Source organism: Spea bombifrons, chromosome 2 (assembly GCF_027358695.1).
Source record: "Spea bombifrons isolate aSpeBom1 chromosome 2, aSpeBom1.2.pri, whole genome shotgun sequence".
Classification (NCBI taxonomy): domain Eukaryota; kingdom Metazoa; phylum Chordata; class Amphibia; order Anura; family Pelobatidae; genus Spea; species Spea bombifrons.
Genome location: NC_071088.1, coordinates 67,215,075 through 67,227,961, shown reverse-complemented (window position 1 = coordinate 67,227,961; position 12,887 = coordinate 67,215,075). Strand labels below are relative to the sequence as shown.

Sequence of the window (12,887 nt, the reverse complement as noted above, 5' to 3'; positions counted from 1 at the left end):
CTACTGTAAGCCAGAGGTACTTAAATACAATTGGAATTTCACATAATGGCTGGCTTGAAATGCTTGGAGACCTATCATTTACCCATTAACAAAGGTTTGTTTTTTTTTCATGCCAACATATGTTGGCAAATGTAAATTGTGGATACCTTAGGAACTGCAGATAGTTTTTTGAAAGTTTTCCTGCACAAGGTGTAGGAACACGTTTGTGTCAATGTATCCAATTCTGGATCCAATTCTGGAAGAAAGGGTTATGTTTTTTTTTTTTTTTTTTTACATGAGCAGTGCTGTATTTATTTTTGGTGCTGCCCTGGGCCTAACCTGGGGCAACGCCACCAGCCACACCCTCTGGGCCGCCATCCTTCTTCTGAGTGCTGGGATATGATGTCATATCCCAGAGCACCCACCTTTTAAGGACACATAGCGCAAGAAATGAACTATGGTGGGACTGTGTAACTGGCTCCCTTTGAGAGGTCAGTGACCTCCCTTTTAACTGGCCCATTGATCCGCAGGGCGTCTGATTGCTAAATAGGCCTGGATATGCCACTGCACGTCATCCTGTCTAGCAGGTTAGAGACAATTCAGATTCTTAAGGAGAGAAATCATTATGAGTTTGGTGGCTTAGCATAGAGGCAGCTTCTCTCACGTTACAGGCTTTGAGAGGTATATTATGGTCACACTTGGTGATGTGACAAAATGTGTACCATGTGTTAATTGCTTTCTAGATTGCTAATGTTTTGTAGGGGCTGACAATTTCTTTATACTTCTGCTGTTATTCTGCTCCTTTTATTTCTGCTAATGCATCTTTTCTTTTCTCTGCTTCTTCCCTGTTTTTCTCTCATTGCCTTTTTTGCACCCCACCCTTATACTTGTTTTCTGTTTTTCCCAATTCCATTCTCCTTTCCTACTTTTTTCTCATATTCTTCCTACATGTTCACTCTTTCCTTCCTGCCCCTTATGTCTCACTCTGACCCCCTTGGTCCTTGTCTCTATCCACGTTCCTGTCTTTTCCCTCTCACTTTTGTTTTACTGTCTGTGGGATCACCTGTAGATCCGGATAAACAGAGAAGTGAGTATCAAGCTTGTGATCCTCTACCCTACCTTTCCCACATCCAGGTGCCTTGTTGCCCTGGGAGTAAACCTAGAATATCAGATCTATGGCATAAGCCAATCAGCATCCTCTATCCACAGGAACTTTCAGCAGTACAGCAGTGTAAAAGGCCGAAGCTATTGTCATTGGTAATCCCACTACTTCATTAGCATTGCAACATTCAGTCCATTCATATGTTCCTTTAACTATTTCTCTTTTTCCACTTAATTATATTGCCTATTCATTATTAGTATTACTTGTACTTGCTCTTCATTTTCGTATAACCATTCCCCAGGTTTTATTTCCCCATCTACCGCTCTCAATATAATATCAGCCCTACATTAAATCTCCGTCTTTATTCCCTCTTATCTCACTTTGTCCATACAATCTACACTTCTCCCTGACAATATATTTCAAAGATTACTCCTCTAAAATCCTCCCTCATACATATCATGTTCCCTAGTAGCCATTTTTCTTCTTCTTTTATCTCTCTTCAGTACTCACTACATTTGTTCTTCTCCCTTTTTCTTCATTCTTGTTTTACCCCTAATCCTTTTTACCTTTCCCCTAAATCCTTTAATAGAGCAAACCAAAACAAATAATAATGTTTTGGCTCATAAAGCTATTTTTACCTGCAATCTCAGAAATGAGGCCTGCTTGGATAGTCAGAGTTAAGTGCATTATTTCATGTAAGGTTTATACTTAAAGTAATGTAGTGGCTTATACTATATACACCAAACCATCCCACACATTTAACACCCCAGATAAAATCTTAATAAAATAATTTTTGAAGTTTGTCTTGCTTTAATATTACTTTTAACATCCTTCTTATCACCTACCCCTCCTATCAGATATTGAACTGAAAAGTATGTGCCCTCTTCTCCTTTCCTCTTAATTCCTCTCCTCTCTTGCTCTGTGGGATCATCATATTTCATAGCATGCTTTGAGTTATATGGCACTCAGACAGATAGGACACTTTTATATGTTTTTTCTTGTTCTCTTTTCTCAGGGCTACCACAGGTCCAACCATTTTATCGCTACTCAAGGTGAGTAGAAAAACCAAAAACATAAGTTAATAGATCAGATGTGGGATGCTGTAATAGTGCAGTTCAAGTCAACAGTAATTTATTTGTAGTAAGCTGTTAATATTTAAAATTGTTAATCTGAGGATAATGTATGGGTAACTAAATGATCTGTACATAATGTGCTAGCTTCATTGGACATATACTGCAAATATCTTGTAAGGGAGTGGAACATCACATACACGAAAATTGGTGCAATACATATCATAGCTTTATTAATTCATCACAACTAATCTCCAAAGAAATAATGTTTTGCAGCTCTGCTTTTATACATTGGCTGTGGGTCTTGTGTGATTAATTGACATGCCATTTCCCCCCACTTCAGGTCCAAAACAAGACATGATCTATGATTTCTGGAGGATGGTTTGGCAGGAACATTGCTCCAGTATAGTAATGATCACCAAGCTGGTGGAGGTTGGAAGGGTAAGTTGTAAAATGTAAGAAGTACCTTTGATAGAGATAGAATGTGTAAAGGGGAGATGTTTTATGGAGAATTGGATGGCGTTATAGGAAGAGGTAATATTAATAGATGGTGAACAATTGAAAAGTGTGATATGGCTTACCTCCCATGTGTTTCTCTTTAAGAGGAACAGTCACATTTGGGCCTCAAATGCCATACCTTTTTTCTTCTCAATGTCAATCTTTTCTAGGAGGTCGCTATGTTTAGTGGGTATAAATGTATGCCAGTGTTCTAATTCTCAGAATTTTACAGTAATGTGCATAGAAACAGTAAATATAATGTTTATAAATGAACAAATAAAATGTTTTTTCTTCTAAATGTCTTATTCATTCACATAAATAGATATCAGTAGGTTACAATTTCACAAAAAAACCCTAATTAAAGCCCTGCTCTTAGCCATGCTTCCAACTTCACCACTTACAAGGAAAGTGGCGTTTAAAATGTTGGTATGATGTAGTGAAATTGTTGGAATTATAGTTTTGTATAGATTATATGAGAGGTTATAGGGAAAGTTTCAGTGAAATTAATATAGCTGTATTGGTCCAAGATAAGCCTTTAGTCAAAGGTAACACTTCGAATTGAGCAAACATAGAATAGGTGTTGTCACACCTCAAACGTCCCTCGAGGAATCAGACTTCTGAAGTCCAGAAAGCTTATATGATTGTACAAATTTTCGGCGTTGGCCCAATTAAATCTGTCACCATCAACTCGTACATTTTATAAATCTGATCTGAACCCCAGAAAGGGTTCTTTAGTAGGATGGTTTAGTACTGCTGTCATAGTGACCTCTATTTACCTTGCCAACAGAATTATTTTTAATGTCTCCAAATGCAACCACCTTCCAATCTTGGAGAGATTGCTGACAAAAGATCAAACTACAAATGACAAGAATGCCTTTGACCCTGGGAAATCAATTCAGCTTAGAAAAGAATCATTAGCTGAGCAGCCAATAAAATCCCTGGGAAGAAACTTCCAATAAATGTCCTGCCACATTCAGATGTATAAGGGTTCATTTACATCAGCGAAGTAGCATTTCTTCTCAGAGTGATTGCTTCTTCCTTTTACCATAGCAGAAAGATTGACAGCTTGGTTTTAAAAGGTCTTTTTTTCGAATCTGTACTTTTGCTTGTTTTTCACCTACTGAATTCTTCTGTAACATCACATCTGTTCATGCTTTATGATTTCACAGGACTTGCTGTTACCATATGTTGCTTGGATTCAAGTCTTACTGCTGTTAGCTTGGCTATTAGTCAGTGCAGGTGATTCTGTGAGATTGTGCACAGTCTTTGGCCTGAAACAGAGCAACTGATATTATAAGATGCAGAGAGGATTCATACGTTTTTATATTCACTGTATATTTCAATTGAGCAACGAGCAGTATTTCTTTTGAATGAAATATGTTTTATTCTGCATAATCTACTTTAGCCAAGAATCAATATGGTATCAAAGGTATCCCAGCATCATGTGTTTGGGTTTTGTGCTCCATGGGGCTTCCAACGAATAGCCATGGCAGAGCAAATAGGAACTGCTGTGGTATAATATAACTGCCCCATACATACACCACATTAAGAGCACTGTATGTATAAATACCACTGGAAAATAATAAGGTTACCCAACAGGTAGTTTTAGCAGCAGTTACTTAAACAGTCTGATCTGCTTGAAGTCTGCTTTCTGTGTATTTACTAAAAAAAGTGGTGTTCTAGTTAATACTGATAGTTAACAAGTCACTGTCACATACCTCATTATTATTCCTAATTACATATGGTAAATTAGTGATTTTTATCTCTTTTTTTAAAAAAAAAACCTGTTACTTTCTGATGCATGTGAGCATTTGTAAATGTGTGAGGTGATACTTGCACACATTGTAGTTGAATAATGAATTCCAAAATGATACCAGCGTTGTCCAAAGTAAGATTCAAACTTTATTCTAATATCGTAAAAAAAAATATTACTCATGCATTTTTCCTTCAGAGTCTTACTCATAGACAAACGAAATAAGAAAGCACACCCCTATTTAATATTGACCGATTCACCTGAGAAGGGGCAGACATCCAGCTCTTTCGCATATGTGCTATTAACACACTAATGAACATATCATTAACCCTTGATAATCCTAACATAATTAATATCAATATAAAGAGGCAACAACTGAAATCCAATACATAATCATAATAAAAATACACTCCAATTCATAAATATCAAAATTCATAATCGTAATTTAGTTACTATAAAACAAGATTATTTTTATGTAAACTATGCTAAACCCAATTAAATACAATAAAAATTCTAAATCACTGAATTCATAATGATCAAGATATACTCAGATAACCCTAATAGAATTATTCAATATATAGTGATGATGCAGATTCTTTAATTTATTCAACATAACCGTTTAATTCTCACTCTCCATTGATGCCTGTTGGAGCCCTTAACCCTAATTTAATCCCTTAGGGACCAAGCTGTTTTTTTTTCTTTTTATGCCCTTCGTGACATTTTTGCAGCGCTCGTTTAGCTGTAATTTTCTCCTCTCTCATTAAGTGTACCCACACAAGTTATATAATGTTATTTTTATCATATCATATAACTATAAAAAAAAACAAATAATAATATTTTTCTGACTTTTATTTGAAAAATATTTTACTCATAAACAAAAGCTAATGGAAAAACTGCTAAATAGATTCTATTTGTCCTGAGTTTAGAAATATCCACTGTTTTTATGTTTCTTTGCTTTTTTGCAAGTTATAGGTCAATAAGTACAAGTAGCATTTTTCTATTTCAAAATATTTTTTTTCAAACCTTGTAATCCTGCCACCATGTCTTTGAAGATGGCCAATTCAACTTACCCCCATCAAATCGTATGTTTTGAAAACCCCAGGGTATTTCAAATGCTGGTATTGTAACACTTTCCATGCACTAATTTTACCACTAGCCTTTGTCAAAGTTTGTGGTAGCAATGTTTTTTGTTGTTTTACACAAATTGTGCTTCAGGTATAGATGCCACATGGCTTCTAGTATATGTCACTTCCAAATAATACACCATTATGTGTTCAGCAACATATCCTGAGTACAGTGATACCACCCATGAATGGGTTTGTAGGGTTTTGGGGGCAAAAGGCCAAACTTGGGACAAGTTCAATTCAGTTTTTTAACTATAAATTTTGACATCTCTTCAGCCTACCCCCATGTCCAATTTGGGACATCTTTTGAAGCCGGCCAATTCTGTTTACCCTCATCAAACTATATACTTTTGAAAACTAGACACGCTACGGTATTTTTAATGCTTGTATTTTATATATTTCCATGCACTAATTATACCACCGGCCTTTGACAAAATTTGTGATGGTCATTTTTGGTGTGTGAAGTACACATTGTACTTCAGGTATGAATTTATTGCTCTGGGTATACATCACCATTTTTATTGTTTTACCACTATTATCTGAAAAAGTATCGCCTCTATATTTGGCCCTACAATGGGCTCTATTAATCACTTTTAGTGGATACCCCCCCTGTGGAAAATTGACTGTGCTTGCTGTTCAAAATCCAACATAGAGAAGTAATTTCTCTTAAGCTATATAAATTTTCTAATGGTATATTATTTAATACATGTCTCGGGGGCAACTGGAATAATGTGTTTCCTGCAAAGGGTTTCCAGTAACCTGCTGTACATACTCTATTACACACAGTGCTAGATACATCAAATCTAAGAATGAGATACACTAATGGTCATAATTCATGGTGAACTCTAAATTAAGATCAGTATTGTTCAAAATATTTTTTATATATTTATATACAGTGCCCTCCACTAGTTTAGGGTCTTTTGTAAATATGACCAAAGAAGGCTGTGAAAATTTGTTTCCTATAAAATTATACCATCCATTGTTGCATGTAACATCCTTACAGTTAATTAAAAAAGATGTAATTAACAAATTGAGTACAGTTTAATAAATATACTTTGTAATGGGGAACTCACTGGGTTTATCAAGGAGTTTGTGGGTAAAGCCATGGTTTCCAGAGTCTCTGGGCCAGTTTTTTGTTTGTCTGGGCAGGAGAGTGTTTTTTGGCAATGACTACTGCTGTCTACATTCCTTATCCCCTGCACACCAAAGGCTGTCCAGGCTAACCTTGCCTCTATGTTTGACTAGTCCCCATATGTGAATAAGCACCAGCACAGGCGAAAAGCATTAGGCTTCTGCCAGCTTTATTTTTTCTTTGCCACTGATGTTCTTGTTACTGCACTTTATTCGCAAGTGAAGAGTTTTCAACTTTTTTCTGACCTTGGCGTTGATGCTATCTTGGAAGCACTATATCACTGTATATTACAAAGGGCAAACACATTAGATATTCTTCTGAAAGGAGGGCTGTGTGGGCCCTTCATGGTGCATAAGAAATCTCAAGTAATATTAAGGGCAAATGCAGACCTTTTCACAGGAGAAACCGACCGGGGTTTGCCCTTGATATCGCTTAGTTATATTAAGGAGATGTTCAACTCTCTTGAAAAACATTTTTAGTAAATAACTTGAGAGCCGAGATAACGATGTAAATAAGCAATCATTTCAAAGACAAAGGAGGCAATTCATCTACACAATAATTCAAGTTTAAACACATTTTTTTCTGTTTAAATACACAATACTGTGACTTTGAGGGCTGCAAAACATAACGATAACCTACTAAACATTCTGAGCTTTTGAGGAAGGGAAGGAAAGTGTCAGGGGGATTTGTTTTCCAAACAATGGACACTTGGTAGGCATGTGGTTTTCTGTTTATGAGAAGTAATTTTCATAAATAAATAGAACAATATAATAAAGGTATTCTCATGAACCAGACTGACCAACCTAAATGCCAACTAATTAAATCTTCCTGCCAGACCCAGCTAAGCCAGACAACACACACACAAGTCCAAGCAGGTAATGCTACACTTGGAATATAGGATACAGGCGGTGTTGAAGCTGCCCTGAATATGCAATCAGCTTGGCATACATCCACTGAGTGCAGCGTAAGACAGTGTGGCTTCACTAATTATAATGAAATTATTAAATCGAAAGAGCTTGTTAATGTGCACCTCGGTAGAAAGTCAACTTCAGCAGTAACACCAGTATTGTCCAAAATAGAATTCGGCATGAGGAGAACACAGTCTCACGTGTTTTCTCCCACCAGGCTTAATCATTGGCTCAGGGAACTTCTCAACCTCTCCTTTAACCCCTTAACGACACTTGTGCCAGGCACATCATGAGTTTCAAGGTGTGTAGAAAGCGATCTAAGACCGCTTTCTTCTAGCGGACGGTGTTGTTATAAGGCATCAATCTCTGCTCAGCCAGTGTTACTGCAATGCCTCAATATCGAGACATACAGCAACACCAAAAAAATATGCAGGGGCACTGTGTGATCACTTTACAGAGCGATCATGTTCGCCATAACATGCCTTTCAAATATGGTACTGTCCTGCGGGCAAGAGCTTCATAAAAAAATCATAAACACAGCACACATATTAGTTTTTTTTATCAGTTTTTTTGATTAGCTTTTGTAGATGAGTAATATATAGTATGATCAAAATAATGGTATCTAATGAAAGCCCCTTTAATATATAATTCTTGTGTTTACAGTAAGTGAGAATGAAGAAAGGGTACAAAAAACCTGTTTTATTATGAAGGAGTTTATTTCGTTGTCCTAAAGTTTGTCCTAAAGTTGCCTTTTAAGGTATTTTTTAATGGATTTGTTGCAGTGTTTGGTCATTGTAACAAAATGTTGTCAAAATCTCAAAAATGTTTATGTGCAAAGTCATAGGCATTGCTTACCAAATATTACCCTCAATGTAGCATTGCACTTTTTTGTTTAATGTGTGCTTGATTTGGAAATGGTTTAAAGTGCTTCTTTCCAATTAGTCTGCTGTTACATTAGCTTGATGTGATTATATTTGTGACCAGATGGGGATTGACAAGGGGAGCAATTATCTTCTGGGCTTCTCTGATTGAAAGATTTAGGGTAACAGCCATAGAATATGTTTCTAACATAAAAAAAAATGGTGAATTGTGAAAAAAAAAAAAAAAGAGAAAAAATAATAAAAAGGGAACATTTTCTTTTTTAAAGTGAAAAAGGAGGGTACATTTGAATCATGTTGTTTGTGCATATCGCAAAAAAGTCCAATCAAGGGCACCATTAAGTTCATTTTTGATCCTCCCGGGACTTTTTTACTATATGTACAAACAACAGAATATTGGATATTTACCCCCTTTTTTTAAAAAAAGTTTCACTGTCACTTTTTGTGGTCAGTTTGTGAAAATTTTGAACTGTGTAAATACTTCCCAGGTGGGCTTCATGATGAACTTAGCTTAATGGTTTTCTAAATTGTTCTAGATGGTGTCCTAGAAATTTATCCCTTTTTTCATTTTCCCTTTGTATTATTTTTTCTGTTTTTTGTTTTTGTTTTTTTTTACACATGATTTTTTGATGATGGAAACATATTCCATACTGTATGCATAGTATATCTCATTGCAATATTTTTCAGTGTTGGGCTACTTTTCATTGGTCCACTTGGGTGCACATTCCATCACAGGCTGCAAGTTGCCAGCCATCCTCTGGAGGCATAAAATCCATGTTGCTTTATTTAGCTTCTGTTACTTGGATATACTCGTGTACACTGATAATTTGTGATTAATACATATTCCTCATATCACCATCTGCTCATGTATTTAACTTGGAGGATGAAGTTTATGGATGCCTATATTTTGCCTTTTCACATCTGAGCCTCTGTTGAGCTGATTGGCAAGAATATACATTACACATAACATCATTTTTAGCGCAATAGTTCCACTAGTTAATTAAAAAAAAGTTAGATGCACATGTTCCAAATAATATATATGCGTCCCTGCAACATAAATGTTATTTCATGTACTTTCATATAAAGCGATTTTATTTCACAGGTATTTTATGCTAAATAATGTTACTTTGTATGAAATATATACAATAAAGCATTCACTATAACATGAACATGTAAATCTGGTTTTAGGCTTGTATGGAACAATATGTACCTTGTATTTTTGTGCATGATTCACAACCTGCTCAAGTTCCACAGTGTGTGATTTTGTTACAAATTTAGATTCTTCTATTTTTTGATGTGAAACGAATGAGGCAGCTACCCAGGGCCTGAAAATCTAGGAGTACCACAGAGGTGTCTCTTGTCTGCTTACTAACACAAGCAGCGAGAAATAATAAACAAATGCAGGTTTTAATTATCTCATTCTGTTTGTAATCAGTTATAAAGCAGGGCTGAATATACAACATATGTAATTGCTTGAAATAAACCAATGCTAGTTTAGGAGGGAACTAAAACAAAAGAAATATATGCACTGTCACTTAAAGAAATATTTTGCTTCCTCCCATTCATTTTTTATGTTTTTTTATTTAAATTTAGATAAATATAAAACATTAAAAATCTGTAACAATAATGTATTTAACAGTTTGTACCGCCCGACAGACAACACAATGTGTTACCTCATGTGTTTCCTATGCATATCTGGAGTGGGTTATTGAAGCTTTTTTTTTCCACATGAGTAAGGGACTCAATCCCACTTCTGAAGTTTTTATTAGTTTCACTGCAGAAGGTGTATGGTCAGTCATATTACCAGTACGTGGCTGTGACATGTTTGACTTCTTCTCCAAGTTTTGTTCCCAAGTAACACCCTTGTGCTTCCATTTCTTACGTTTATCATTCCAGACACTTTGACATTTTCTATAAGTAGAGTATGTTTACATGGTGTCTAGCTGAGAATACCTCAGTGGCAACAGTTGCCGTCGTTTCTCGACTTATCTAGAACTGAACCATAGTTACATTATGATCAGCTTCATTTTCTTCTAAGTGTATGCACATCGCTACCTAGTTTACGGTTTAATGATTCTCATAGAAATGTTATTTAAGCTAATAAGAAATATATGAAAGAATTGGGTCTATCGGTCACAAACAGAGAAAGTATGGTCCTGTATAGAGATGGAAAGAGCTACATAGAGTGAAAAAAAAAATATAGAAAAGCATCCTCCAGAAATCCATGATAGTTAGAGGGAGATGTTATAAAATATACCCAAAGGGATAGGGGGAGCTGTAGCAAAAACGTTGTGAAAAAACTAGGATACATCACAGGAATCTAGAAGTTACAAAGACGTATAGAAGGTATATGGTAAGTACTGCAAGTTGTCTTGCATGGTTAATATCATTAGTATTGTTGCTGTGTTGCACTGACAGCTAATTAAGAACAATGTTCCTTTCATCACATCATTTTTTAAATAGTGTATTCTCGTAAATCTACATTAACTATAATGATTTTGTTTGGTCTCTGCTGGTCTCATTTTCCTTGCTCATTAACTGTCTTCCTTCAGAACCCTTCGAAATACTGCTGACGTGAACTCAATGTAATTAGCGTAATCCCTCTTTATAATTGTGTGCATTGTATTATATCCATCACAGTGGCATGCGATTAATCAACCTTGGGAACTATAAATCTCTTTGCTTTGTGTTATCCTTAGGTGGGATGGACAGACTTCATTTCCCAAATATGTACTTTTTGGGGATATTTATATAGTTCTTACAAAAGGAGCGTAAGCAGGTCCCTTGTCCATAGTTCATGGGTGCATCACTATATGATTCAATATTATTTACCTGCCCACACAGCTTATTGTTCTGTTCACATTTAACTTTAGTCATGGCATGGTTGTTGAATGTTTCTTTTCAAACTGATTTTGTGTATAGATCTTCCATGTGTCATTCCTGCAATTTTATATTGTATATAAGTTACTTGCCCATTTATTACTTTTGTAATGATCTACACATGTTAAGTTAGATCTGGGTTGTAGGGTTCTGCAGACACTCAAAGTCAACATTTATGTTTTCCTTTTTTTTAAATTCAAATAACTTTCAAAAAAATGAGAAAACATAAAGTGGGGATGTGTATGAAGAATCCAGCCGTACACTTATATCCCACTGACATCCTATGTAGCAAGCACCGGAGGTGAAGGCTGCAAATGAATAGTTGGAAAATAGCTTTAAAAAGTTAGCATGCATTTTTTTCTCATGATATTGTCCTTGTCAACTTACTTTACACAGGTGAAATGCAGTAAGTATTGGCCTGAGTCCACTGAAACATATGGAGATATTCGGGTAACCTTACTTAACACTGAGACACTCGCGGAATATGCAGTGAGGACACTCGCCTTAGAGAGGGTGAGAAATATTGGTGCTTCAGGTCATAAAATATTTCTTAGATACAAATTCTGTGACATATAGTTAACACTGTAATGCATCACCATATTGAAGATACGAATGGGTTGAACTTGGAATAAAACAACATGTAAGAGACATCGAGCTTGTTGAGGTTATTTCAAAATGCTTTTAACATTTACTCGGGACAAACATCTGTAAGTGAGATGGGAGACAAAGTGAGAATTTAGCAGTGGGTAAATATTGTGGTCTCTTCAATTTTATTCAATTGGATCCCTATTGACTTATGTGGCAACATTTAACATGCACTCTGTGTATTCAGCACAACCTAGTAAAGGTAGTGCTGCACGAAGACAGAAAATAAAATAGTGTATTTACTAATCTGGTTATGAATCATGCTGCCTGCAGCAGATGTGCTTTCTTCATCGATGTCACTTAAGCATCAGGAAGGCAAAATGAACAGTCACGGTTTAATGTGTATTTGCTGTTGTAAGTAAGTTTTGAAAACTAGAAAAGGGCAATGTGGAGGTATATAGAAATTGTAGCAGTCGTGACTTTTTTATACACTGACAAAATAGCTGACTTGAGCTGTGACAATGCAAAGAACATGTGAACTGGGAATCTTTTCATTGACCACGTTATATTTCTTTTCACTCCTTTGCTTTGTAACCAAGGAGTTTGCCAGCACTATAGTTACACAAGCTGAATGGTATTTATTCCATTAGCCCACTATTATAAGAAGCCAATTATGCACTAATTTATCCAGACACTCAGGCAGTCACTGTAATTGTAAATCTCTTTTTTATTATTATTTTAACCAGGAGATGCTCATTGTGTAGTTCACATTCTTCATTGGTTTCTTCTCTGAAAGCACATTCATTATGAAATGTTACCTTTCTAGCTCGCATCAGATCAGCCATAAAACTGTGCTTATTTTGCCCTTTGTCCAGGGATAGTAACATTTTGTGGAAAATGTTAGAACATAACTAGCATACAAGAAGTTCAGTGGGAGGGGAAGAGCTGGTTTTGCAGGGTACCTGTGAGGTCTATACA

At 35.8% G+C, this 12,887-nt stretch overlaps 1 protein-coding gene across 7 annotated transcripts in view; it reads left to right on the top strand.

Moving 5' to 3' along the window:
- Positions 1 to 12,887, top strand: part of PTPRU (protein tyrosine phosphatase receptor type U) — a 51,967-nt gene that overhangs the window by 34,665 nt on the left and 4,415 nt on the right. For 4 of the 7 annotated variants that reach the window (XM_053454598.1, XM_053454600.1, XM_053454601.1 and 1 more), the window contains 4 exons: positions 1,049 to 1,066; positions 2,097 to 2,133; positions 2,495 to 2,592; positions 11,721 to 11,837. In XM_053454598.1, coding sequence (XP_053310573.1) covers positions 1,049 to 1,066; positions 2,097 to 2,133; positions 2,495 to 2,592; positions 11,721 to 11,837 — 270 coding nt within the window. The remainder of the gene's footprint in view (positions 1 to 1,048; positions 1,067 to 2,096; positions 2,134 to 2,494; positions 2,593 to 11,720; positions 11,838 to 12,887) is intronic. The other 3 variants (XM_053454599.1, XM_053454602.1, XM_053454605.1) reach the window with 1 other exon arrangement.